Raw genomic sequence first — 24645 nt, 5'->3', positions numbered from 1 at the left:
GACTCTGCTTCCCAGCGCGCCCCGCGGCGGCCCGGGGGGAGCGGGACCGGGCGCTCGCTGAGGTGGGCGCGGGGGGATCGGGCCGGGGGCGGCATGGGCGGAGGGGACGCGGGCTGGGGAGGGGGAGCGCGGGCGGGGGGAACTGGGGGCCGGGAGGGGGAGCTGAGGGCCGGGGGGTGCCGGGGAGCGGGGAGCCTGGGGCATGAGGGGAGCAGGGCGCCGGGAGTGGGGGGAGCGGGCGGCGGGGAGGGTCGCGGGTGGTCTCGGTGTGAGGGGCCGTGACTCTCCCTCAGTGACGGGGCAGCTCCGGGGACGGCTGGGCTGGGCGAGGTACCGGGGCAGGGCCGGTGCGGGGAGGAATCGGGGCAGCCCCGGGAGGAGCCGCTGTCGGGAGGAGCCGGGCCGGGTCCCCTGTGGGACCCCCACGGGAATTGCCTCCCCCGTGGCCCGGGGACAGCGGGGCACAGCGGCCCCGCTCCCGCCCGGGAGGTTCGTGGCTCCAGGGCTTTTGGGGGTGAACCTCTCTGATCTCTGCGGTTCGGGTACCGGGGATGTGCGTGTTGCCCTCGAGAGACAGCACCTGGATGTTGTAGTTTTATTTCCCCTTCTAATTTCTGGTCTCAGCGTTTTGTAATTCAATCAAGAAACTCCTTTGTGGGACCTGTGATGAAGAGAGAAGTGGGTTAGAAATTAAGCAATTGGTGTATTGATTTATCTGCATTTCAGTGGGTTTAGTGCATTGATTTAGTGCATTTCTGGGCTAATTAATATTTTTGCTGCTGTCTGCAGTCCAATTCTTCTGTGTGAGGCCAGTCTGAGCAGGTGACAAGGGGTGGAACAGGCTTGTGTCCTAATCACGGGTGTTTCTGTGCTGTCTTCATGAGCTGTCTGAGCTTCTGTTCCTGAGCAGCCACGCTTTACTTCTACATGTGGTTGTACCAAAATCAATATTTGTCCGCTGTGGGTTTTGCATAGGCGAGTTAAGGCTCCTGCCCACCTCCTGAGGCTGTGTCAGCAGGCTGGGGGAGCCCTGAGGGGAATTGCTTCCACATCTACTGTGTCCCCAGCTCCAGGATGAGGGCACATGGGGCAGCAGAAGCCCCTGTACAGCTGAGAGTCCCCATGAGCCTCCTGGAATGACGTGGGAGGGGGATAACCCTTGTCACTTCACTGTCTCCTGCTCCTTTTCTCAGGGCACTGCTGCCTTACAGTTTCCCCGTTCTCCCTGGTTGTGCTGGGTGGCTTTTGGAGTTATTTTTTTTGGCTGGTTGTGTCACTACAGGGACAGTGTCCCACCCTGTGAGGGCTGGTGGTGTGTCAGGGAGAGGAAACACCAGCAAAGCCAGGCTGTGTCAGGTCTGGGTTTAAAGTGCTGAGCTGATTGTTTTGGAGTGGCTGCCGCTGCCTTGGGCCTTCTGGGAAGTTCCTGGTAAGAGCTGGGCATCTGGAAGAGGCTCAAACCCAGCCTTTTGTCTTGAAACCAGTGCAGAGCCACCACTTTCTCTTTAAATTCAGCTGGGGAGATCACGAGAAAGGCTTTTGCTTGTGCTGGGAGCAGCAGAGGCTGCGCTGATTCTCTGCCAAGCCAGGTGATTTTAAATCCACATCTCCAGGATCCCTGTGGGGGCTCCTTTTAGGCTCTTCTGAAAAGTCTGGGGTCTGCTGGCTCAGGGTGGGTTCTGAGAGCCTGGTAGTCTGATGGTCCTCCCCAAAGGCTCAGCTTGAACCACTGTCAGGATTGAGTGGTGTGCACAGGTTCCTCATTCCACTCGTGTTCCTGTCGTTAAATCCCTGATGATGAGGGAGTGTGGACAGTTCTGCTCCGTGCTGGGATCCTGCCCCTCTGTTTGCTCTTGGCAAAGTGCTCAGGGTGAAACCCTGGAGTACAGGATTGTGTGGAAGCTCTTGGCCTCACTGCATCGCAAAGTCAGGGTCCTTAAAGCTGGAAAAGGCCTCCAAGGTCATGAGTCCATCCTGTGCCCCATCCCTACCTTGTCCCCAGCCCAGAGCACTGAGTGCCACACCCAGGAATTCCTTGGACACCTCCAGGGATGGGGACTCCAAACCTCCCTGGGCAGTTCCAGTGCCTGACTGCCCTTTCCATGGAGAAAATCCTCCTAATGTCCAATGTGAGCCTCCCCTGGCACAACTTGAGGCCATTTCCTCTTTCCTGTCACTTGTTCCCTGGGAGCAGAGTCATCAAATCAGAATGAAAATACAGAGGCAGTACAGAAAATATCCTAAAGCAAGGACTCAGAAACTGGGAGATGTGTTGGATGGAAAGCTTGGGGTCTTGGGCTCTTCTGAGATTGGCTGGGACATCTGCAGGGCACAAGAGGAGCCAGTGTCCTGTGAATGTGGTCTTGGGGACATGCTCCAGGTCACTTGGTGTATTTATAGCAAAGCAGGAATGAATTCAGCTCTCCCACCTCCCTGTCACTGCTCCTCTTTTGGCCTGGCCTTTACTTATTCTCTGCCACCTTTCTGTGATAGTGGAGAAAACAGGAGGGAGAAATATCAAACTTTTGAAACTACTTGATATGGGCAGAATGAATTAGGGGACTGAGTAGTGTTTGCAGTAGCAGGAATGCAGGGGATACTCAATTGGGAGGAGCTGCTGACTCCCTGGAAGGCAGAGAGGCCCCAGAGAGACCCTGACAAATTTGGGGCTGAGCAACCCCCAGCCATGTGCAAGGGCAAGAGTCAGATCCTGCCAGGGATGGGGCAGCCCGGGATGCAGGGACAGGCTGGGAATGAGAGGCTGGAGAGCAGCACCGTGGGAAGGGACCTGGGGGTCCTGGTCAGTGGCAAGTTGGATCTGAGGCACCGCTGAGTCCTGGCAGCCCAAAGGGCCGCCCTGTCCTGGGGGCAGCAGGCCAGGGAGGGATTGTCCCACTCTGCTCTGCCCTGGGGCAGCCTCAGCTCCAGTGCTGGGGCACTTTGGGCACCACAAGGTCAGAAGGGCCCAAAGCTGTTGGAGAGTGTCCCAAGGAGGGACACGGAGCTGGGGAAGGTCTGAGGAGCGGCTGAGGGCACTTGGCTCGTTCAGCTGGAGCACAGGAGATGAGGGGAGGCTCCTTGGGGCTGCAGCTCCTCCCGAGGGGAGGCAGAGGGGCAGGGGCTGAGCTCTGCTCTGGGACAGCTCCTGGAGCCCAGCGAGGGCTGGAGCTGTGCCAGGCCTTGGCATGGAGCTCAGGGAAAGGTTCTTCCCCCCGAGGGTGCTGGCACTGCCCAGGCTCCCCAGGGAATGGTCCCGGCCCCGAGGCTGCCAGAGCTGCAGGAGCGTTTGGACAGCGCTCTCAGGGCTGCTCAGGGTGGGTGTTGGGGGGTCTGGGCAGGGACAGGGGCTGGGCTGATGATCCCTGGGGGTCCCTTCCAGCTCAAGATGTTCCAGGGTTTTGTGCTACTCAAAATGTGCCTCAAAGCAGATTCCCACTGGTATTCCTTCAGAAATTTTTCTCTAATCTGAGGTGGTGCAGTGTTTCAGACTGCAGTCACATTCAAAGGCATCGTGTTGTTGTCTGCCTGGAAAAACAGCACTGTTTGTGTTTGTGTCTTGGTTTGAGAGGGAAGTGGTGTCCCTGGAACTGACACAGGGCATTTTGTCTGCAAGATCCTGGTGAAGAAAAGCTCCAAATGTCTCCAGTGGACTCCTGAGTCATGTGCATTGGAGTGTGAACTTCAGAGTTACTCACTGACCACGGATGAGCAGAGTGGAAAAAGGAAGCTCACTTCCCACCAGAGTTTCCTGAGCTTGTGTGGGTTTTCCCTCCCTTCACAAGCAGTGGGTTATAGATGAAGAAGATCTCTGCAGTGGGTGCAGGGTGTTGGGCTTCACCTGTTCTCAATTAAACTGAAAATATCCAGGTGAATAGGGATCTGATTTACACGTTGGAAAGGGACTGCTCATAAGAGGGTGTTGTGAAGGGACAAGGGGGAATGGTTTCAAACTGACAGAGGGCATGGTTAGCTTGGCTATTGGGAAGACATTCTTGGGAAGAAGCTCCCTATCCTTTTGCCAGGAGCTGGGAAGGTCAGCCCATCTCAGGAAGTGATTACCCAGTGTAAAACATGGCCTTGTGTGCTTATCCTTGCTGAATGAATTGTTCTTAATGCTGCTTTGTGGATCCAAACCACATCTTTCTATGGAAGGGGGTGCTTCACCAGAATGCTGCTTTGTCTGGGGGTTTTATTTATTTATTTGAGTTAAAACCTCTCCACAGCACCACAGGTCTCCTTGAGAGGAGGGCACAGGAAAACCATTGTTTGGCCATTGCAGGAAATCCATTGTCTTGCTCTGTCAAGCCAGGAATGTCCCCTTCAGTCTTTTCTTCTGATCCTTTTTCCAAACACCTCTCTGCAGCTGTAGGACACCAACACTGAAGTGCAGTAGCTAAAAAATCTTCTGAAGAAGAACCTTACTTGCAGATTCATTTTTCAGTAAAGGATTCCTCTCTCTTAGTGCTTTACTGTAGTTGGTGTTCATGGGTCATTTGTTCTCCCCCTGAAATTCAGAGATCTCAAGTGGGAGCAGCTGCAGAAGGGTGTGGTGAAGTTTTAATGGTGTTCTTAACCATCTTCATCCTTTGTTTTCTGTTCACCCATTTGAAAAATGCAAAGCAAAAGGCTCCCATTTCCAAACCATCAGTTACAAAACAGTGCTGGGCAGTGTTGGTGTTAAGGGACAGCCCTGAGGCCTCAGCTGTGGCAGGGATGGATCCCTGAGCAGCTCCAAGGGGACAGAGCTTCCTGTCCACACTCTGGGGCTTCCTAGAGACTGGTCCAGGAAAATAATATGTTCTCCTCTTTGCAAACATGTTTAAGCTTGTAAATCTCTGCAGGGGAAGAGCAGGCTGCTGTACAGTTCCTGGTGCTGTTGTCTCCACAGGCTGGGTTAGAGTAGCTCAAATTAAAAAAAAAAAAGAAAAGCAAAAGCAACCCAAGAAAACAGCTGTGCCAGTGCAAAACTCTGCAGCCTCCAGACCTTAGCTGGGGCACACGGGAGGACAGCACCCAGCTGCAGCAGAACCAGCTGCTGTAAATCCTGAGGGATTTGGGTACAGTGTGGCTGATCTGACCCCACTGCTGCTGCAGCTGCTGGTGGTGTTTTTAGGGGCAGATTTTAGTCTAGACTGCCTTAATTTCTGTCAGACTCCACAGTGCTGGTTTGCAGGGTTGGTTTGTGTGTTCTGTGTTTCCATTCTGGGATTTGCAGGTAGGGACACATGGTGTTTTTATCCTTAAGGAAGAAGGGGTGGGATTTAAAACTCAGCAAAGACCTCTCTGTGTATTTCTGTGGGATCAGCTCTGCCAAAATCAGCAACACGGCTGATGCTGGGTAAACTTCCCAGGATTTGCTTCTGCCAGAGCTACAGCCACGCTCAGTGGTGCTAACAGGAAGAATGAATCTGCATTTGTGCAGAATTTCTAAAAGAACAAGGGGTGTTGAGTTTGGTTCCAGCTGATTATTTTTTTGTTGAGCAGGAGTCTAGTGCCCAGCTAACAGGGATTATCTGTTTGTTCCAGGAGCTGGGAAGCACCACAGAGAGCCAAGAGCCAACAAATCATCTCAACACCTAAATGAGGCATTAAGTCTGGTGAGCTCTCCACATTTCTTCTTCCAATGTATGAGCTCTGCTGGGTCCCACCCTGACCCGTGTGGCTGCCCCTGGGAGCTGCAGGTGTTCTGGCAGGGGCTCCCTGAGCATCCTCAGCCTTTGCCAGGCAGTGCCAGGGGCACATTTGTTTGCTGCTGGATAATACAAACCTTCCAAGTGGCTGAATGAGGTGCTGCCAGGGCTTCCTGTGCACAAGGAGAAATCAGGATCCTTTTTGGGAGGCTCCACCCTTCCTCCTGAGGGTGATGGACACAAGTGGTTTGTAGTGGGAAGCCTGGGCTCTTGTTTGTCACACACTGGGAACATTCCCAGTTCCAGGAGGTTCTCTGGGTGCTGGTTAGTGACATGTGCTGACCTGATTTTGTTTCTCCAGCAGATCTATTACTCTGTCTGAGACCTCACCAGAGAACACAAGTATTAGAAATGGCAGGTAAGAGCACCTCAGGTACAGCAAGCAGGGAGAGTGGTTTCAGAGAGTTGTTCATGTTGCTGTGGTGGCTGTAACATGTCAAAAATGTGAACTGTGTCCCTCTCCCAGACCTTGGTGATCCCTAAAGCTCTTCAGCTACTTCTCTTGCCTTGGTCACATTCACTTTCCTGCTGTGTCCTGATCTGTCACCTGAGGTTCCTGCTCAAGTGATAAAGGTTCAGGTGTGACTTGCTTGAAACTTTTATGTGAGTGGAATTTATTCAGAAACAAAGTACATGAGAACAATTCCTTCTTTCCAGAGGCTTTCCACAGCGTTCCTAGCTGTGCTATTTACATTAGTCCATCTGAATTATACCTGCAGTGAAATTAGTAACAAAATTCCAGCTTTTTTTAAAATAAGAGGAAGTATGGAATTTGACTCCAGCTGCTGCTCATGGGTGATGCAGTTTGGTTTTTGAAAGCAGGGGATTCATTTGCTAATCAGATGTGTTGATCCCAGCCTTGATGGGAGAACCGCAGCACTCCAAGTTCTGCAGTCAGACATAACAGGGGATATTTTGATGTAATTTATTTTGTCTAATCCCAGAAGGAACCCAGAACAGCTGGCAACTGCAGGGTCTCTGTGTGGGAGGAGGTGGGCAGCAGCTGGGCAGCAGCAGAAAAGAGGTATAATCCCCAGCTTTGTGTACCTAGCAAACAATCATGGAGGTGTTGAGACCATTTTATGAGCTTGAAAAATGACAAACTGCAGTGGCTGCTTGATTTTGGCCCCACCACGTAGGAGCTCTGCACTGGGAGCTGGCAGCAGCTCTGCTGTCCATGACAGAAAATGGGAAAGAACAGAACCAAAGGAACAATCTGCAGCTTCAGCTGTTGAAAAGGAACAGAACAAAAGTTTCCTCGTCCCTCAAAAAAAAAAAAGAAAAAAGTCAGAGAATCTGCTTTTACTGTGTTTGATTAATCTTGGTCTTACTGGCTTCCCTGGAGACCTGTCCTTTCAGCTTTAAAAGCTGTGTCCCCTCCCTTTCCCTTGATCCAGCATTGTTAAATCCCTTTCTAGGCTGCAGGGACACACTGTGCAGGAGAAATCCCATTAGGTGTTTACAGCAAACAAAAAATTAATGCAGAGGAGTCCAAATTCCTGTGGACTTTGAAAGCATCCGTGGGCCATGGGATGGAGTGAGCAGTGGCGTTAATGTTAACCAGTAACACAAACCAGCTTGGAGGGCATCTGAATGAATGTAAAGTGGGTTTAAGGGAGAAGGGTGAGGAGGGGCAGAAGAGACTTGATGTTTGTTTTTATCAGGAGAAGTCAAATTCGGCTGGTGACTTCAGACATTATTCCATAGCTACTTCTGATGTACTCCCAGTGGGCGTTCTCACCATATTTTCTGTGTGAAAATATGCATGAGGGAAAGCCTTTTTCCTTCCTAAAGCCTGGCTGCAGCTCCAGGCTCTTCCCTGCCAACCTTCAAACAGAGCTGAGGAGCTGCTCCTGCAAAATGTCTCCTCAGCCGGAGATAATGGGAAGGGAAGGGGAACTCTTGTGCTGACAGTTCTTGTTCAGACATTTCCTCTTGTCTCCTGTGCCATTTGGAGGTTTTCCCAGGACATTCTTCATCTCTTCCTCTGGTTGTTTTTAATTCTGTTTACTGGGGCTGAAGGAGGCTAGAGACAATTAGTCACAATGCCCTGAAATCAAACTTTAATCAGCTCTGGAAGGCAAGAGCAAACATTCCCAAACATGTAGGAGCACACATCTAGGCACACACAGACAAATCCGGGAGCTGACAGCAGCAGAGGATTTAGGCATTTAATTACTTGATTTTAAAACAGAAATTCTTCTCAAGGTAGAGTTTTCTTCACCATATAGCTTTTGGCAGCATTTGCTGATTTATTGTCTCTGAATGCACTGCTTTTTCTTCTTCGCTTTTTTTTTCCCTATGGCTTAACCTTGCAGGAAAAACTTGAATGTACCCTTTTTCCATTAAAAATCTTGTGTGTTTTCAAGACAAGATAATTCCTGACACAGAATCATAGAATCACAAAATGGTTTGGGTTGGATGGGACCTTAAAGCCCAACCAGTGCCACCCTTGCCATGGCAGGGACACCTTCCACTGTCCCAGGCTGCTCCCAGCCCTGTCCAGCCTGGCCTTGGGCACTGCCAGGGATCCAGGGGCAGCCACAGCTGCTCTGGGCACCCTGGGAATTGCAGGAATTCCTTCCCAACTCTGTTTTATTTCCATGAACTGGATGATACCTGAATACACAATTCCAGTTTGGCGATGCTTTCAGGCACCTTTCCATATTGTCCCAGGCTACAACATCTCCTAAGGCCTGACCTGTGGCCAGGACATGTTCCTGCCTACACAGAGCTGGTGGCTGAAGGTAAATCTGCTTGTCTGGACACTCCCCAGCTTTTCTTTCCTCTTGCTGTGGATTTCTGAAGGGTTGTAACTGAACACCTCTGTGCAGCTGTTTCCCCTAGATGCTGCTGACACCTCCCCCTTCCTGAGTAAGCTCATCCTGGAGCTTATTTAAAGTTCTTTTTTTCCTCACAGCACCTTTCACATAACTTCACACTGATGTGTAAAGGTGTTAAATCCACATGTTGTATTTGCTGGTTCCTATTCCCCTCTTTCAGCCATGTGCGTAGTATAACAAATGTCCTGTCCACTGCTAAGGAAGAAACCCAATATATTTGTGGTCCAGGGAGAGGATGAACATGCAGCACTGTTGGGAAGGTGTGGAGGATATAACACATTTCTTCTCCCAGCTGAAATCTGTGTTCTGTGTTCCAGAAAAGGTGAATAACTTCCCACCACTCCCCAAGTTCATCCCTCTGAAACCATGTTTCTACCAGAATTTTGCTGATGAAATCCCCATCGATTACCAGTTCCTGGTGAAGAGAATCTATCATGTGTGGATCTGTAAGTTGAATAAAAACACCTGTGCTGGAAAAAGGTATTTGTGTATTAAAACCCCATAGATCTCAGTGACTAATGTGTTTTAAAGTTTTGATATAACTTTATACCTGAATTTTAAGCTTCTGTGCCTTGAATCCTTGAGGGATCTTCAAGAAAGTAAGGTATCAATGCTGGAAAATCTAATAGTAAATCTGAGGGAGAAAGCAGACCATATTTGATACCTTTATTCATGTCAAATGATCGCAGAATTCCAGAGTGGTTTGGGTGGGAAGGGACATTAAAGCTCATCCAGTGCCACCTCTGCCATGGCAGGGACACCTTCCACTGTCCCAGGCTGCTCCCAGGCCTGTCCAGCCTGGCCTTGGGCACTGCCAGGGATCCAGGGGCAGCCCCAGCTGCTCTGGGCACCCTGTGCCAGGGCCTGCCCACCCTGCCAGGAAAGAATCCTTTCTCAATATCCCATCCATCCCTGCCCTGGCAATGGAAAGCCATTCCCTGTGTCTTGTCCCTCCATCCCTTGTCCCAAGTCCCTCTGCAGCCTTTTTGTAAACCCTATTTAACTCCCAAAAATAGCTACCTTAAGGAAATTCCCAGTTCCCCTAAAGTAAGAGGAATAGGAGAATTTTAGACAAAATAAACGTGGCCCATTTTCTGCTACCTGGCTCCCCAGCTTGCTCTACAAAGGCCAAAATTCCCTCTTATCATCACATTTCCCTTCCCAATGGAAGCAGTATCTTCTAGCTGCATACTGGCTCTTCCTTAGCTCTCCAGAGCCCCTCAAACATCCTGCTGGAGTTGGGAACTGATCCTGTCACAGCTGGTGATGCACTGATACTCTGTGTGCACAGAGCTCCTGGCCCTGGGCTCCTGTTGTTTGCCTCAGCCATTGAGAAACCAGGAATGAAAATTGACCATTCTTCCACAAGGAATGAAATCGGTGTGGCAGGCCTAGGAAACCACAGGGAATGCTTTGCAAGATTAAAAATCTTTTTGCCTTGCTTATCTTTTTTCCCCCCAAATGCTTGTCATCCTCTTTACCCTTCTCACTGAAGGAAAGCTTGTTTTCTGCCAGCTCTGCATTTGGTGGCGTGGCTTTTATTCCAGATGCACGGGATGTGTGTAGGAGAGAGATTTGTGTGCATAAATAATGGCATAATCCATGGCTCCATTGTTCTTTGGTTATGTGGAGCTGCTGCAATGAGCTCTGTAATTTTCTTGCCTGAAGAAGCTGCCTGTCCCTCCAGACTCACTGGTGCGATGTGGAAGCTGTAAAGCCGCCTTTGTCCTCCTGTCTCCCAAAACAAAGAGTCCCTCAGTCGAGTTAATGGCAGGCTGGAGGAGAGCCAGGGATTTGGGCATGGCCAGGAGAGCTGCCATCTGCACCAGGAGTTTCACATTTCCATCCCCTGCACTCAGGAATTTCACATTTCCATCTGCAGTGCACTTCCTTTGGGGGTCTCCCAGATTTTTTGGCGTTGCTTGGAGAGAGATGTGTAAAGGGAGGAAGGTAAACAAGAAAAGGCCGGTTTTGAAAAGTAGAAACACACAAGTCCTTGCTGGAAGGGTGATTGCTCATTACTTTAATTGGATGTGAGCTCTGGATTAAGGTGGAGGGAGTTGTGGGGAAGATTGTACCAGAGCTCCCACTGCTGGAGAACAAACTCGGACCTGAAGCACAGGGAGAGACAAAAGTTCCTTAAAACTTTGCAGATGCCCTTGGCTTGGTGTTGTTTTGTTGGGTGTTTTAAAATAAGCAACTTTTGGAGAAGAAACAGCTTCTGAAAATGAATATTTGGAGAAGTACAGCTAATTGATGTGTAAATGAAATATCAGAGATTCATGGAATCCGAGAATAGTTTGGGTTGGAAGGACCTTGAAGCCCACCCAGTGCCAGCCCCTGCCATGGGCAGGGACTCCTTCCACTGTCCCAGTGTGCTCCAAGCCCTACCCAGCCTGGCTTGGAACACTTCCATGAATGGGGAATCTACAAACTGTTAGTTTAAATACCTAGAATAAATTAATTTAAATAACTAATATTCTTCCCCCTAACATTAAGACAGATCCAAAGCTTTGTTGGGTACTCAGAAGACATTTTTTTGCAGTAAGACAATGTTTTATTTTACTCTCAGACCAGAAGCAGCAGCTGGGTATAGGTTTTGTTCCCCTGAATGTGTTGTCAGTATGATTTCGTGCCCATAAAACCTTGCAGCTGTTTAGGACCCCCAGGCTGTGTGAAGGCAGGTGGGTCAGTGCTCAGGGGGAGAGGGAAGAGTCAGAAGCACCAAGGCAGTGATGAGCAGATGAGTTGCAGAGCCATGGCAGGGAGTGAAGTGGGGAATGGGAAGGGTTTCCTTGGCACAGGTGAAGAGAAATTCAGGGGTTTAATTTTGCCTGAATAGCTGAGGCCAAGGTCCAGAGAGTCACTGTGAGTTCATCACCCGGCTGTGCTGGAGGGCCTTTGGTGTTTGGACCTTCCACCTTCTCCTTTCTCTGTGCTTGTTGATGCAGGTTACCACAAAGGGTTTGAAGAGTCACCACCAGTTTTCCAAAATAGGAGCTTGTAAATTGGCCTCTTTGAGCCTGGCAGAGCCTGGGGGGATGCGGGAACAGCTGTGGGGAGCCCCTGGCTTGGGGCTGACCCCCCTTTCCAGGGATGTGAGCTCCCAGAAAATGGGGGAGCAGCATCCTTTCATATACTGCTACCTAGTGCAGCACTGCTGTGCCCTGGGGGCCTTTGTCAACTGTTCCTTTTTATCCAAGTGACAGGAACAGAGGATGTGAAAAGGCCTCTAAGCCACCCCTGTGATCCCATATTCTCAGCTTGATTGGAGTTTGTTTATCCCCTTGCTCAAGGCAGCACTGCCAAGCCCCCAAGCTGATATCCAGGCTTCCTCAGAGGCCCAGGGAAGCAGAGAGCCTGCAAGGCACTGAGCTGGCTCAGAGATAGCTCCTGAGGCAGACCCGGCAAGCACAGAGTCATTCAGAGGCAGGGGCAGGGCTAGGGTCACCCCCCTCTCCTCTCACAAAAGGGTTTTACTATAAATGGAAATTAGACCTTACTCATAATTCATAATAACAGTGGCCTGAGTCTTGTATTGGTCACATCAGTTGCTACCTAAGCTCTCCATGCTTTGACAGGTTGTAAAAGAGTTCCCTGATCCCTGTGCTGCAGGATCCCTCTGGAACTGGATGTTCCTGTGCTCCCAGCTCCAGGTCACACAGGAGCCTGCAGCTCACTCAGAGCAGCTGCACTGCTGCCCCAGGGACCCTTCCCACTGTCACCCTGGGGGCTTCACAGAGTCCTGGGGTATCCTGAGTTGGCAGGGATCCACAAGGACCATCAGTCCAGCTCCTGGTGTTAACCAGGAGAGCCCAACAGCCCCACCCTGAGCAGCCCTGAGAGCGCTGTCCAAACGCTCCTGCAGCTCTGGCAGCCTCGGGGCCGGGACCATTCCCTGGGGAGCCTGGGCAGTGCCAGCACCCTCGGGGGGAAGAACCTTTCCCTGAGCTCCATCCCAACCCCCTAACGCAGCCCCAGCCATTATCTTTTGTTTCCTTTTCTCCCAAAATCCTGGAAGTGGCCCACCCCACGTTCTCTCCTCTGCCCTCTCCCCAGTTTACTGCATCACGCTGGCCGTGAACCTCATCGCCTGCCTGGCCTGGTGGATCGGGGGAGGCTACGGGGTCAACTTTGGCCTGGCCATCCTCTGGCTGATCCTCTTCAGCCCCTGTGGCTATGTCTGCTGGTTCCGCCCTGCCTACAAAGCCTTTCGGTGAGTGCCAGCCCGGGAGGTGCTTCTGGTGCACTTCCCTGGGGAAGTTTCCCTGGTTGTTACTGGGGAGTACTGCTGGGGGAGATCTCTCTGGCTGGGATGAGAGCACCTGATGTCTGAATGTCTTGTTTGCTTTCAAAATGAAGAAGGATGTGGCTACTTCTAAACGCTAGACAGAGGACTGAGGGTCACATAAGATTGGAGGTGAGCAGTTTGGCATTTCTAAGAGGGCTAAATTAGTATTTTACTTAAATATCTCAAACTTAGCAGCACCCTCATCTCAGTGCAGCATTAAAATAGGTACTAATTTGGTAAAGCTTCATTGAGGCTTATTTTGATGGAAGACTATTATTAGTTTTAGAGAACTCTTCTGGTTCCTGTCTCCAGCTACTTGAGAGTTTGTCTGCTTAGCTGTTTAGATAAAAGCAGTTCCCTGGAGTCAGTCCTTCTGAAACTCCACAAATATTTAAAGCCATGCTACATTTTTGCTTTAATTAATAATAATTTTCATTTTCTGTGGACCATGAGGCATCACTCGAACATTAATGTGTAAAGTCTGACAGAGCTAGGAGAGTCCTGAGCAGTTCCAGCCTGACATCGGGAAAGGAGGGGCCTGCCTAGTGCCACCACCACACCCCACACACCAGCCAGGGGTTTGCCCCCTGAAGGTAAAGCTGTTCCTGGTAGGATACTCTGGATTTTGATTATTCACCAGACTCTGTGATGAGCTGGTTTGGACGGCAGCAAAAGCAGCTGATAGAAATAGGAGGAGACAGGTGGGTCTTGTCTAGCCCATGATAAATTAATTGTTTAAATGCGCTTCTGAACTGATTCTCTGTGTGCCCACAGCACTGGGCACTGGATGTTGGATGCTGTTAAATCAGCAGTGGCATCAGTGGAGTACAGGGGTGGGGCATTTCTGCTGGAAAGAGAAGGATTGGATTTGTCTCAAAGTTCCAAATGACGTGAAAATCCCAGCTCTGAACTCTTGCCCTGTGGGGCCGGAGTTTTTCCCCATCTCGAGCTCTGAAGCCCCAGGGCCTCCAAGTGCTGGAGCTCTGTTTAAAGAGGAATTTCCATTCTAAAGTCTGGGAAAAATTATTCCTCCCTGCTGACCTCCCCCGGGCTCCACAAGGGCCGTTTCTCATTATTCCTTGAACGTTGTTTGGATGTGTTTATGCAACGAATGCTGAGAGGTCCCCGAGGTTACTCTGTGCAGAGACTTGCAGTTAAAAAAAGACTCAACCCCAGGGACAGAGTGGGGAGCCCAGGGATCATCCCCTGGGACGGCAGATGGGGAGGGGCATGGAAATCACTGCAGAGGAACAGCACTGTTGGAATCACAAGTGGTGATTCCAGAAGCAAAATCTGCCCTACTTGTCCTGGAGGAGGCCACCCTTCAGTGCTGGCACCCTGTTCTGCGAGGATGCTTCTGTAAAGCGTTCGTCATCCCACTGCATCCCAAATTAAATTAGCTGCAGAGCTTTGGTGCTAGGGCAAAGCTGTAGCAAATCTGCACCAGAAAGCTGGATGAGAAATCACCTTTTCTCTGTATCCCCACTAATTCCTGCAGATCCTTTCAAATGAAGACTCCTCCAGCCCCTTCAGGTCGGAGTTGCAAGAGTCTGTTTGAAGGCTCAGCCTCGAGCCTAATCCTTGTTAATTGGATTCTGACAGGCCCCACTGTCAGCAGGCCCCTGCCTAAAGTATTTCTTTCTCAGTGCTGTACTCTGAGGTGGTATTTGAAGGGTGGGATTGTGAGGATACTCAAGGATAACAAATGTTCCAGAGCCACCATTTGTGACAGAGACCCAGACCAATATGGGCAGCTCTGAGGAGTGTGGGTCTGGCTGGAGGCTTCTCAACATGCCTCACCTTCCTCATCTCCTCCCAAGGCATCAGGGGCTAGAATTATAAAATTAACAATCATTAGCATAATAAAAATAATTAAAATAATAAGCATTTAAACACTTTCAGGGTTTAAGCAGGGGCTGGCAATGATTGGAGCTCTTTTCCTAACTCTCCTTTGTACCAAACTGCCTCACAAGCACCTGAAGCTTTTTTTGTAGATCTGTAGATAAATCATTGGCCCTTTGAGTTCCTTAGAGTATGGGAATCATTTGTATCATTAAAAATGATAGTTGAAGGAACTTCAGATGTGCCTGATGTGGCTGGTTTGATGGCATGAAGATGTGTTTTGGCAGAGCCCAGACTTGGGCAGGGCAGTGCCGGGCCCTCAGTGCATCCATGACAGAGACTGTGAATGTCTCTGGTCAGCATTTCCTTGGGGTCATTTTCATGCTAATTATTGTACCTGCCTAAACTCAAGGACCTCACCTGTACATCCTGGGAATGAGGAGCCTTCAGAGATGGGAAGTGTGCCTGTGCTTTCAGGGTACCACCCACCTCTCTCATGGCTATGATGTACCAGTGCTGGATTATTTACCATGGGTGTGGGAACATGATGACAAACAGACACTGAGACATTCCCAGCTGGAATTCTCGTGCTCAGTGATCATTTTCCCTCTGACTGCCAGCATCAGGCCCCTGCATGCCTCCTTGCCAGGGCAGAGCTGGGCAGGAGCCAGGCTGGGCTGACATTCGGTCAGAGAATGATTCAGACTCTCTATGTAGGAGACTCATGTCCCTGAGCCTCTCCTTGTGTGTCATCATACGTGCAATTCCTTGGGGAGAGCAACTGCAAGAGCCAGATTATTGGGAGACCATCTGTGCTGCTGGGTCATGGAGCTGTGTGCTCTCACTGCCAGGGAAGGGGGAGAAGCCTCCCAGCGCACAGCCAGGGAGGGAACCCTCTGGAGTCACCACTGTGGTGGGGTCAGACATGGATGTGGAGCAGCACAAGGTGCCAGTGCCCCCCTGACCTCCTTTCTTTCTCCACAGGTCGGACAGTTCCTTTAATTTCATGGCCTTTTTCTTCATCTTTGGGGCGCAGTTCCTCCTGACGGTCCTGCAGGCAATCGGCTTCTCCGGATGGGGAGCGTGGTAAGTGGGAATGTTCCAGCAGGCCCAGGAGCTCTGAGCTGTGGCTGCTTTCATGAACTTGGAGAGGCTGTGCAAGGTGGAGAGGAAGAAGCTTTCTCATTTCCCCAGTGGCATAGCTGGATCTGCTCTTGTGGTGCACAATTCAGGTTTTATTGCTGTGTTGGGCAGAAATCAAGGCCAAGTTGGATGGGACTTGGAGCAACCTGGTCTAGAGGAAGGTGTCCCTGCCTGGGCTTTAAGGTCCCTTCCAACCCAAACCATTCTGTGATCTGGTTGCTCTTTGTAGCCTCTTCCCTCAGTGTCCATTTCTTTTACCATGTAAGCAGCCCATGTCAGAACAACCCTCAGTGTTGGCAGCACACGGTGAGCTGAGTGTGGTGACTCATTGTTGGCCTATGAGAAGTACTGTGAGAGTTCTCCTAAAATAAAAGGGAGCTTGTTAGTGTCTGTCCCTGGTTGTGTTATAATTATTTGGCATTTTAACTTCCTGTCTACAGAGACTTGAGAGCAATTCCTGCTGAAACTACAAGTAATGGAAAGTCTTAGCACTCCATTTAACACTCCGGTTTCAGAATTGCTGATGTCTCACCTAGTTTTTGCCAGCAAAGGAATAGAGATGGAGTGTAAACACCAGGACCCTGGTCTTCCCTGATCCCATTTCTTGTCTCTAGATGCACAAGCAAAAGCACCTGGGAATGTCTTCTCTTCCCAAAATCCATGCAGCTGGCTGTCCCTTAAAGCTCTCAACTGGATTAGTGAGGGATATTGGCAAGTGACAGTTGAGATCTCAGGGAAATACCTGCATTGAATTCTGTCAATTGTCTTCATTGTTCATTTCATTTTCAAGAGTTTAGATGCTCCCTTATAATTTTTGGGTTATAAATCACAGAAATAGAGAATACTTTGGGTTGAAAAGGACCTTAAATACCATCCAATTCCACCCCCTGCCATGGGCAGGGACACCTTTCACTGTCCCAGGTTGCTCCAAACTCTGTCCAGCCTGACTTTGGACACTTCCAGGGATCCAGGGGCAGCCACAGCTTCTCTGGGCACCCTGTGCCAGGGCCTTATAAGCACACAAACAATTTTTCTGATAAAAAGGACACTTTGAAAAGCAGATTATAATGTTATTGTGTATATTTTTCTGTTTCTTCCAGTGGATGGTTGGCAGCCATCACCTTCTTCAGCACCAACGTGGCAGCTGCTGTGTTCATGCTGTTCCCTGCCATCATGTTCACGATGTCAGCAGTTGCAATGCTCATCTGCATTATTAGGGTAGGTTCTGCTACTGGAAGGTGTCCCTGCCCATGCCAGGGGAGCAGAATGAGATGAATTTTAAGGTCCCTTCCAGCCCAAACCATTCTGGGATTCTTCAGATCTCTCTCTGTCTTGGAGAGTCCCTGCTGTGTATCACAATAATGTGAAGAGGCAGCTCAGCAGCCACCACAAGCCATCACTGCTCTGAAAGGTTGCACAGTGCAGTCAGATTATGTCTCTCAGAGTTTCTGGAGGATAAATCTAGACAGCACAAGACAGCTCAGGCTGGAAATTGTCACAGTGTCATGTGGTGCTGTTGCTTTGTGTCATGCAAAGCAAGTTTCATGTGGAGCTACCTGAGGCTCTGTAAAGTGGGGAGGTTTGGATTGGATATTAGGAAACATTTATTTTCAGAGAAAGGATTGTAAAACTTTGGAACAGGCTGCTCAGGGTGGAATCGTCATCCCTGGAAGTGTTCAAAAAATGTGTGGATGAAGCTCCTGGGGACATGGGTTAATGGTGAACATGATGGTGGAGCTGGGCTGATGGTTGGACTTGGTGATCTTGGAGGTCTTTTCCAGCCTCAGCAATCCTGTGATTCCATGATTTGTTGCTCTTTGGGATGGTCACTGGTGAAGCATCTGCAGTGGGGACCAGGTGACAGGGTGGGAATTGGGTCTCTGCAGAAACAAGGATTTGTAGTAGGACTCTCTGGAAAGCTTTGGCAGGCAGGGAAGACAGAAGCTCTGTGGAAGCAGTGCTGTTGGGTTCTGTATTGGAGAGTTTCAGCCCCCTGGCCTGGGCTGGCTGCCTTGCTGTGGGATCCCCCACCTGAATTCTGGGCATGCAGCTAAAATGCTTTCAAGCTTTGGGTTGATATTCTCTATCTGCACCTCTGTTCACTCTATTACTGCATTTTTTGTGCTTTGTTCCTTGGAAATTCAGCTCTTCACAGAGACAGGAACAAATCCTGTTGCCAAGTGGCTCTGCAGGGGCACAGTTCTTTGCTCCTGGAGCTGACTCTCCTCTTGTCCTCTCTTTTATCCCTTAGGTACATAAAATCTACCGAGGGGCTGGTGGAAGCTTCCAGAAGGCTCAAGATGAGTGGAACAGCGGCGCATGGAGGAACCCTCCCAGCAGGGAGGCCCAATACAGCAATTTTTCTGGGAACAGCCTGCCAGAGTATCCCACAGTGCCCAACTACCCCTCTGCAAACCAATGGCCTTAAGCAGCAACAGCTGCAAACTGCCTGGAGTCTCTCCTTTTTGGTCTTTTTATTCTTGTTCTTGGAAAAGATCATTTGCATTCCCCCCCCAAGCACCCCACTCATCTCGGGGACCTTTCTGGTTCTTGCCTCCTGATCCCTGCGGAATATCTGTGCTCTCAGCCCTTCCCACCTCCGCTGCACTGCACGGCCATGGCAGAAAGCTTTTTGTTTGCCTTGAGTCACCAGTATTCGCCTCGTTGCAGAGTGAGAACAAACCTTTCACTGCCCTTGCTTGAGGGAATCCTCTCCTGACCATCCCTGGAAATGGCTCAGCTTCCCCACGATGGCAACACTCCCACAGCTGCTCCTGCCCCTGCTCCTGCTCAGCTTCCATGGAATGCCCAGCACAGCACCACACCGTCTGTAGCAAAAGCAATCAGAGCATTAGTAGCAACTGGTGTTTATTCTCCTGGATGAATAATGTGGAATTTTTCACTCTAAGGGAAATGCAGCACTTAAATTATTTGGTACTGGTGACACTGAAGTGATTTGTGGAAGCTCCACCCTCCGTGGGAGGATCCCTGCAGGTAACAGAGGTGCCCTGGGTGAGTCCTCAGATGGGAAGTCCCCACAAATCCTCCTTTGCCTGGCTCAGACTGTTGTGATGCTACAGCTCCTGCTTTCCCTGCTGCCAAAACCTCTTGCTGGATCTGTGTGTTCCAAAGGTGCAGATTCATCTCCTTAGGTTCATGATTGCTCGCTAAAACCTGAATCAAAGCCCAGTGGAAACCAGTGCAGAGCTGACACTGGGCCTTGGTGATGTTCACCCTGGTACAGGGACTCAGCATGAGATCTCCCCACCATGTAGCTTCCAGCCAGGTTTTGTGCTGGATGCAAGATAATGATTGATCTCAGTGCTGGAGCCCCAGTGTGGTTTGGAAATGTTCTGTTACAATGAATAGTTTAGTTCTGCCTTTTGCTGGTGTAGCTGAACTTCAGATATTACAGTGGGGTCTGGGAGACCAAGGGAAGCTTGTTAGTCCTCATGGCTGCTCTTGGCTCTGTGGCTGGCAGGACTTCCATGAGAGAGAGATTCCTGCCTTTCTCCCAACAATCAGCTGAAGGGATGTTGAAGCTGTTGAGAGGGATTGTTTTCCCACAGATTATCCTCCACCTTGTCATTCATCTCCATTTTGTGCCTGAGCCATCCAATTCCCTGTGTCCTACAGCGATCCAGGCAGCAAAGGCTGCAGTTTCCTTTTCCCCCTCAGCCTGCTGTGAATTTTTTAAAACCTGTCCAAACTGGGAGGTCAGTTTCCAATTTTTTTATAGGGAGTGAGTGTTCCAAGTCTTTGGCTCTCAAAGTTTTGACCAATGATCCAGAGTGCTCCGTTTGGGAGACTTAGGAGGGGTTGGGCACCCTGGGGATCAGACCCAGAGCCTGCTGCCTTGGCAGGCTGTTCATGGGGTTATTTCAAATTCCCAAATTTGCACTGAGCAACTGGAAAACAGAATTGGCTCCTGGAAAGGGACAGGGACATGGTCCTAGCTAGGTGGAATTGATTTGCAAGTGATCTTTTGAAAATTTTTCTCTACATGTGCCTTATCTAATGAAATCACGGTTCACAGAGGAGAGCTCCTGCTTCCCCCTCACCCCTGCAGAATTCCCTGTTTCCTCACTAACTCGTCCTGTGTCACACTGTAAATAATGAGGGAAGCACAGTCTGGAGTCTGCGCGACCCCTGTGTTACCAGGGCCAAAGCAAAAGCAACCCCGGATTTCCCCAAATTTCTGTTTACAGCCACACTGACCCCTGCTGCAGGAGCAACCCTCCACTGGCTCTGGGACGTGGAATGTGCTCCCAACGCCAGGGGTTTTTCCTGGAGAGTGTGCAATGTGCTTGGGAGGACGAGCTTTTGGAGCCTTCTTAACAGAACATGACCTGATGGCATTGTGAAGCTTTTAGGTGCCTTTGTCTAGTGTCAAGTGTAATTTTAAGTGTTCTTTGTGGCTTGCCATCGGAGTGATGAAAGAACTGCCTGGCGTTGACTCCCTGGAAATACGATGGATGCACCACGGGGTGAGGGTCAGCGGGGCTGCAGGTGGGATTGGCCACACCTGGGAGCCCCTCACCCATGTCCCTCAGTCAAGCCCCTCACCATCCTCAGCCTCTTGCCAAAATTCTTCAAAACCATTTGATACCTGCCCCATTTCAGTGTGTCAAGTTGGAGGTTTTGAAGGAACCAAGAGGAGAAGCGTTGCTGGGGACTCCACATCCTGCTTCTCTTTGGGATTTTCCCCTTGGAGAATCTGGGGGCTGTGTTGAAGCACCCACCCTCAGTCACACTGGAAATGTTTGATGAAAGGAGAGGGGGTGCCTGGGAGCCTGCCCACCAGAATGGTTGGAGCTGGACACCAAAATCACACCCCGTTAGGCTGCACTGCCTGAGATCCCCGTGGAGATCAGTGCACCTCAGGTGGCAACTCCATCTCATCCCCTCCCTCCTCCTTGATGCCAGAAACCGTAATTCCAGAAAGTTGACCCAACACGCTGCCTGAACAAATGGCTTAATTTTTTTCTTTTTTTTTTTTTTTTGGACTCCTCTGTATGTTTTTAAATGTTTACATTAGATTTCTAAAAGTTCTTAACACCATAACCCGGCCCTGGCTCCTGGTGTGGTCGGGCATCACGTGGCGTGTCTGTGTGTGATGTTGCATGTCACCTGTGGAGCTCTGGGTTTTGTTTGTGTTTTTCTCTTGATCACAAGACAATAAATGCTCATCCTGTGCTTGATGAGGAGAACTGGCCGCATCAGAGAAGTGTCTGTTCCTAGGTAACCGGAGTTATCTGGCAGAGGAAAATGGCAAAATCTCTGTGTTCCTCCAAAGTCTCCCACTGCATGTTGTTTTTTCTGTAAAAGAACAGCACATCGATGGATGAGGCTCATCCTCTGTGCTGGGGACTGGTGTGAGTGGCTTGATGTGGTCTGTACTCTTAGAGATGCCTCATCAGCTTTGACCAAAGGTGTTGTCATTGTTCCCATCTTCTAACAATGGGATTGGAGGGCAGAGGTATGGAAAGTCCATCTCCCAAGCACTGGGATCATTTGTGTGGCCTTTGCATGGTGCAGAGAGCCCCTGGCAGTGCTGGTGTCTGCTTTCCCCAGTTACTGCCTGGGAGGAGACTCTTACCCCTGGAGTAAATGGGCTTGGACAGCGAAGGTGAGTTGAACCCATTCAGCATATAGCTGAATTTCTTGCCCAAAATGTTTTTCCAAAGCTATCCCAGAATCTCAGAGTATTTGTGTTGGAAGGGACCTTTAAAGCCCATCCCATTCCACCACCTGCCATGGCAAGAACTCCTTTCACTATCCCAGGTTTGTACAAGCCCCAGTGTCCAGCCTGGCCTTGGGCACTGCCAGGGATCCAGGGGCAGCCACAGCTGCTCTGGGCACCCTGTGCCAGGGCTTGCCCACCCTGCCAGGAACAATTCCTGCCCAATCTCCCATCCAGCCCTGCCCTCTGGCACTGGGAGCCATTCCCTGTGTCCTGTCCCTCCAGGCCTTGTCCCCAGTCCCTCTCCAGCTCTCCTGGAGCCCCTTCAGGCCCTGCCAGGGGCTCTGAGCTCTCCCTGGAGCTTCTCCTCTCCAGGGGAGCACCCCCAGCTCTCCCAGCCTGGCTCCAGAGCAGCTGTGGCCTCTGGACTCATTCCCACAGGTCCATGTCTTTCTTGTGTGGGGGCCCTAGAGTTGGACACAACACTCCAGGTGGAAGTATGGAAATCACCATATTGTGTCATACCCCAGCTCCACTCCATGGCAGATATTTAATCCTGGAAGAGCCATTTCCCTCACAGCTGTTAATGTGATATCTGCTGATCTCAGTGTCTTCCCTGTCTCCAGAACCCTGTGCCAGGTTCCCCCTGCCTGGCCCTCACCATCCTCTCTCTGACAGTGGTTCCCTACAGCTGCTGCTGTGCCCTGATGTGTTGAGCATGAGGCTGAATTGGATTTTCCTCAAATTCTTGCTCCGGGGCCTCAAAATCTGAGCATGAGGCACATTTTAAGCTCCTGCTCCAGCTGTTGCCCAAGCAGGACTTGGCACTTGGAATGAGTTGGGTTTTTTGGTTTTTTTTTTTTTGCCTCTGCTGCAGGAGGACCAGGCAGGATTTGTCAGGAATTCACCCAGATTCAGGAATGGGGGTGGTTGTGCAGCCAAGCTTGGACCCCCACCCTGAGGAGCTCCCAAAAAGCTCTGGATTCTGCATCAGGGTGTGGGGCACACTGTGAGGGCCTGGATTTTCCTTTTCTCTGGTTCTTGCTGTGTTTCTGTCACTCTGCAATTCCAGCTGGGAAGGTGCTGCCCACCTGCCCTGGACCTGCTCATTCTCCTGTTCTCCCATGCAGTCACAGTGGTCCCTTCATGTTGTCTGCTTGTGAATGAGCCCAGAGTGTCTCTTGCCCACAGGAGAGGGACAGGGCTCCTGGCTGGATGCTTTCCTGACATAAATTCCCTGGCTTTTCTTGTCCCTGTGCTGGTTCCATGGCATGAGCTGGTCGTGTCTCTGCAGGCCTTTGGCACACCGTGTGAGATCTGCCTTGAAATAAAATCCAAACTCATTTCTTCCCTCCAGAGGGTGGTTCAATTCTCCAGCCAAATGCCTGAACAACTTGTGAGTTCTCAAAGTGTGTGAAATCACCACAAAATTGCAGGGGTGGGGGGTGGGATGGGGCAAATAGGAAAGGGAGGGTTCCAGGGGGATTTTATCCTCTCCAGGAGTGATTTTATCTTCTTCAGGGGTGATATTATCCTCTCCAGGGGTGATTTTATCCTTTCAGGGGTGATTTTATCCTCTCCAGGGGCTGGACATGTATCACAGCACCTCAGCACTCTCCTGAGCCAGGCCACAACACGGGAGCAGAATTTTCCTGATGTTCTAAAATCAGCTTGTTTTGTAGGAGCAAACACCCACAGGAAAAAGTCCTCCAGCCAAACGTTGTGGGGAGAGCTTTTCCCTGGAACACTTCTGCAACAGGAGAAAAAACCAACTCAAGCAGTTGGAAATGCTGAAATGGTTACTTGGGGTGATGCTGGTGGCTGGACCTGATTGTCCCCGAAACCCACACAAATTCATTTGTGTATTGTCCCAAAATACTTTTGGGGTGCATCTGCTCCATGCTGTGAAGATGTGACCAGCAGGGTCCTGCAGGGGTGTCCCCTTCCTGCAGCCTTACCCTGAAAGCCTCAGACTTGGGGGTTTTAGAAAAAAGGGGTGAGAAAGAAATAAAATGATCCTCTGGCTGTGCCCTCCTTCGCTGAGGGAGTACTGGGGTGGAGTGTTTGTCCCCAGGTGAGCAATCAGAAGGAAATGAAAGGCTTTAGGAGGTGGCAGTGGGGTCTGTGTCCCTGCTCAGGACACCTCACAGCAGGTGATCTCAAAAAAAAAAAAAAAAAAATCTCAAAATTAAGGAAGTCTCAAATTAGCAAAGCAAAACCACTACAAAAAATTAATATTTCCGTTCAGTTCAACCCAAAACCTACACGCTGTCCCAGCAGATGCCACAATCCTGGAGCTCTGTTCCCTGCACGGCAGAGGCTGTTTCCCTCAGTGGCTTTGCTCGGGGCGATGTCCCCAAGAAGGTGACAATGCCTGTGAAATCCCAGCCCGACGTCCCCCTGTCCCGCTGGATGGGGTGCCACAGTCCCTGTCCGGAGTCTGCCCCGCAGGGCCTGGAGAGCAGATGGATGTGGGGGTGAGGGAACTGTGCCCCAAAAAGGGGCTGTACCCCCGAGCAGGGGCTGTATCCAAACACGGGGGCTGCACCCCAAAACAGCGATGTACCCCAAAACAGGGGCTTTACCTCAAAACAGGGATGCACCCCAAAACAAGGATTTTACCCCAAAACGGGGATATACCCCAAAACAGGATCTGTACCGCAAAACAGGGGCCTTACCCCAAAACAGGGATGTACCCCAAAACAAGTTTTACCCCAAAACAGGGTTTTACCTTAAAACAGGGCTGTACCCCAAACCAGGGGTTTTACCCCAAAACAGGGCTGTACCCCAAACCAGGGGTTTTACCCCAAAGCAGGGGTTTTACCCCAAAGCAGGGCTGTACTCCGGTGCGGCGCTCACTCGCATATCAGGCCTGTCCCCTATAACTGGGTCCATACCCCCCATGCTGCTCCCTGCAACAGGCCCGTGCCCCACCCGGAGGACGGTGACACCCAAATCGCGACAGCGGCGCGATAACCCACACCGGAGCCACATCCACCAGTGGGGTCGGACCCTACAGGGCACCCCACAGCGCGGTGCGCTCCCGGTGTGCGGCCTCCAGCCCCGCCGGGCGCCGAGGCAGCGCGGGCCCTGTCGCGGCCGCGGCGCCGGGCAGCGCGGGGTTAACCGGAGCTGCCGTAAAGCGCGCGGCGC

At 50.7% G+C, this 24645-nt stretch overlaps 1 protein-coding gene across 8 annotated transcripts; it reads left to right on the top strand.

Annotated features, from left to right (window-relative positions):
* Positions 1-23: 23 nt before the first annotated feature.
* Positions 24-22848, top strand: SCAMP4 (secretory carrier membrane protein 4). Of its 8 annotated transcripts, none has more exons than XM_021528244.3 (8): positions 24-62; positions 5527-5597; positions 5995-6048; positions 8851-8979; positions 12593-12749; positions 15651-15752; positions 16910-17027; positions 18061-22848. In XM_021528244.3, exons 3-8 carry the CDS (start codon positions 6042-6044, stop codon positions 18235-18237), a joined length of 690 nt encoding a protein of 229 aa, XP_021383919.1. In that variant the 5' UTR covers positions 24-62; positions 5527-5597; positions 5995-6041; the 3' UTR covers positions 18238-22848. The 8 variants fall into 8 exon arrangements, with proteins under 8 accessions (XP_021383919.1, XP_021383920.1, XP_085418727.1 ...); XM_021528245.3 differs by having other exon boundaries at positions 5992-6048; XM_085562601.1 differs by having other exon boundaries at positions 24-489.
* The last annotated feature ends 1797 nt before the right edge of the window (positions 22849-24645 follow it).

This window comes from Lonchura striata, chromosome 28, assembly GCF_050655825.1.
Source record: "Lonchura striata isolate lonStrDom1 chromosome 28, ASM5065582v1, whole genome shotgun sequence".
Taxonomy (NCBI): Eukaryota; Metazoa; Chordata; class Aves; order Passeriformes; family Estrildidae; genus Lonchura; species Lonchura striata.
The sequence above is the reverse complement of the archived record's forward strand: the minus strand, read 5'-3'. Positions and strand labels throughout refer to the sequence as shown.

Excerpts from the sequence above, each read along its gene's own strand:
- SCAMP4 (XM_021528244.3), top strand. Across the intron at positions 8,980-12,592 it reads AATCTATCATGTGTGGATCT|TTTACTGCATCACGCTGGCC; the intron begins GTAAGTTGAATA and ends CCCTCTCCCCAG. Across the intron at positions 17,028-18,060 it reads TGCTCATCTGCATTATTAGG|GTACATAAAATCTACCGAGG; the intron begins GTAGGTTCTGCT and ends TTTATCCCTTAG.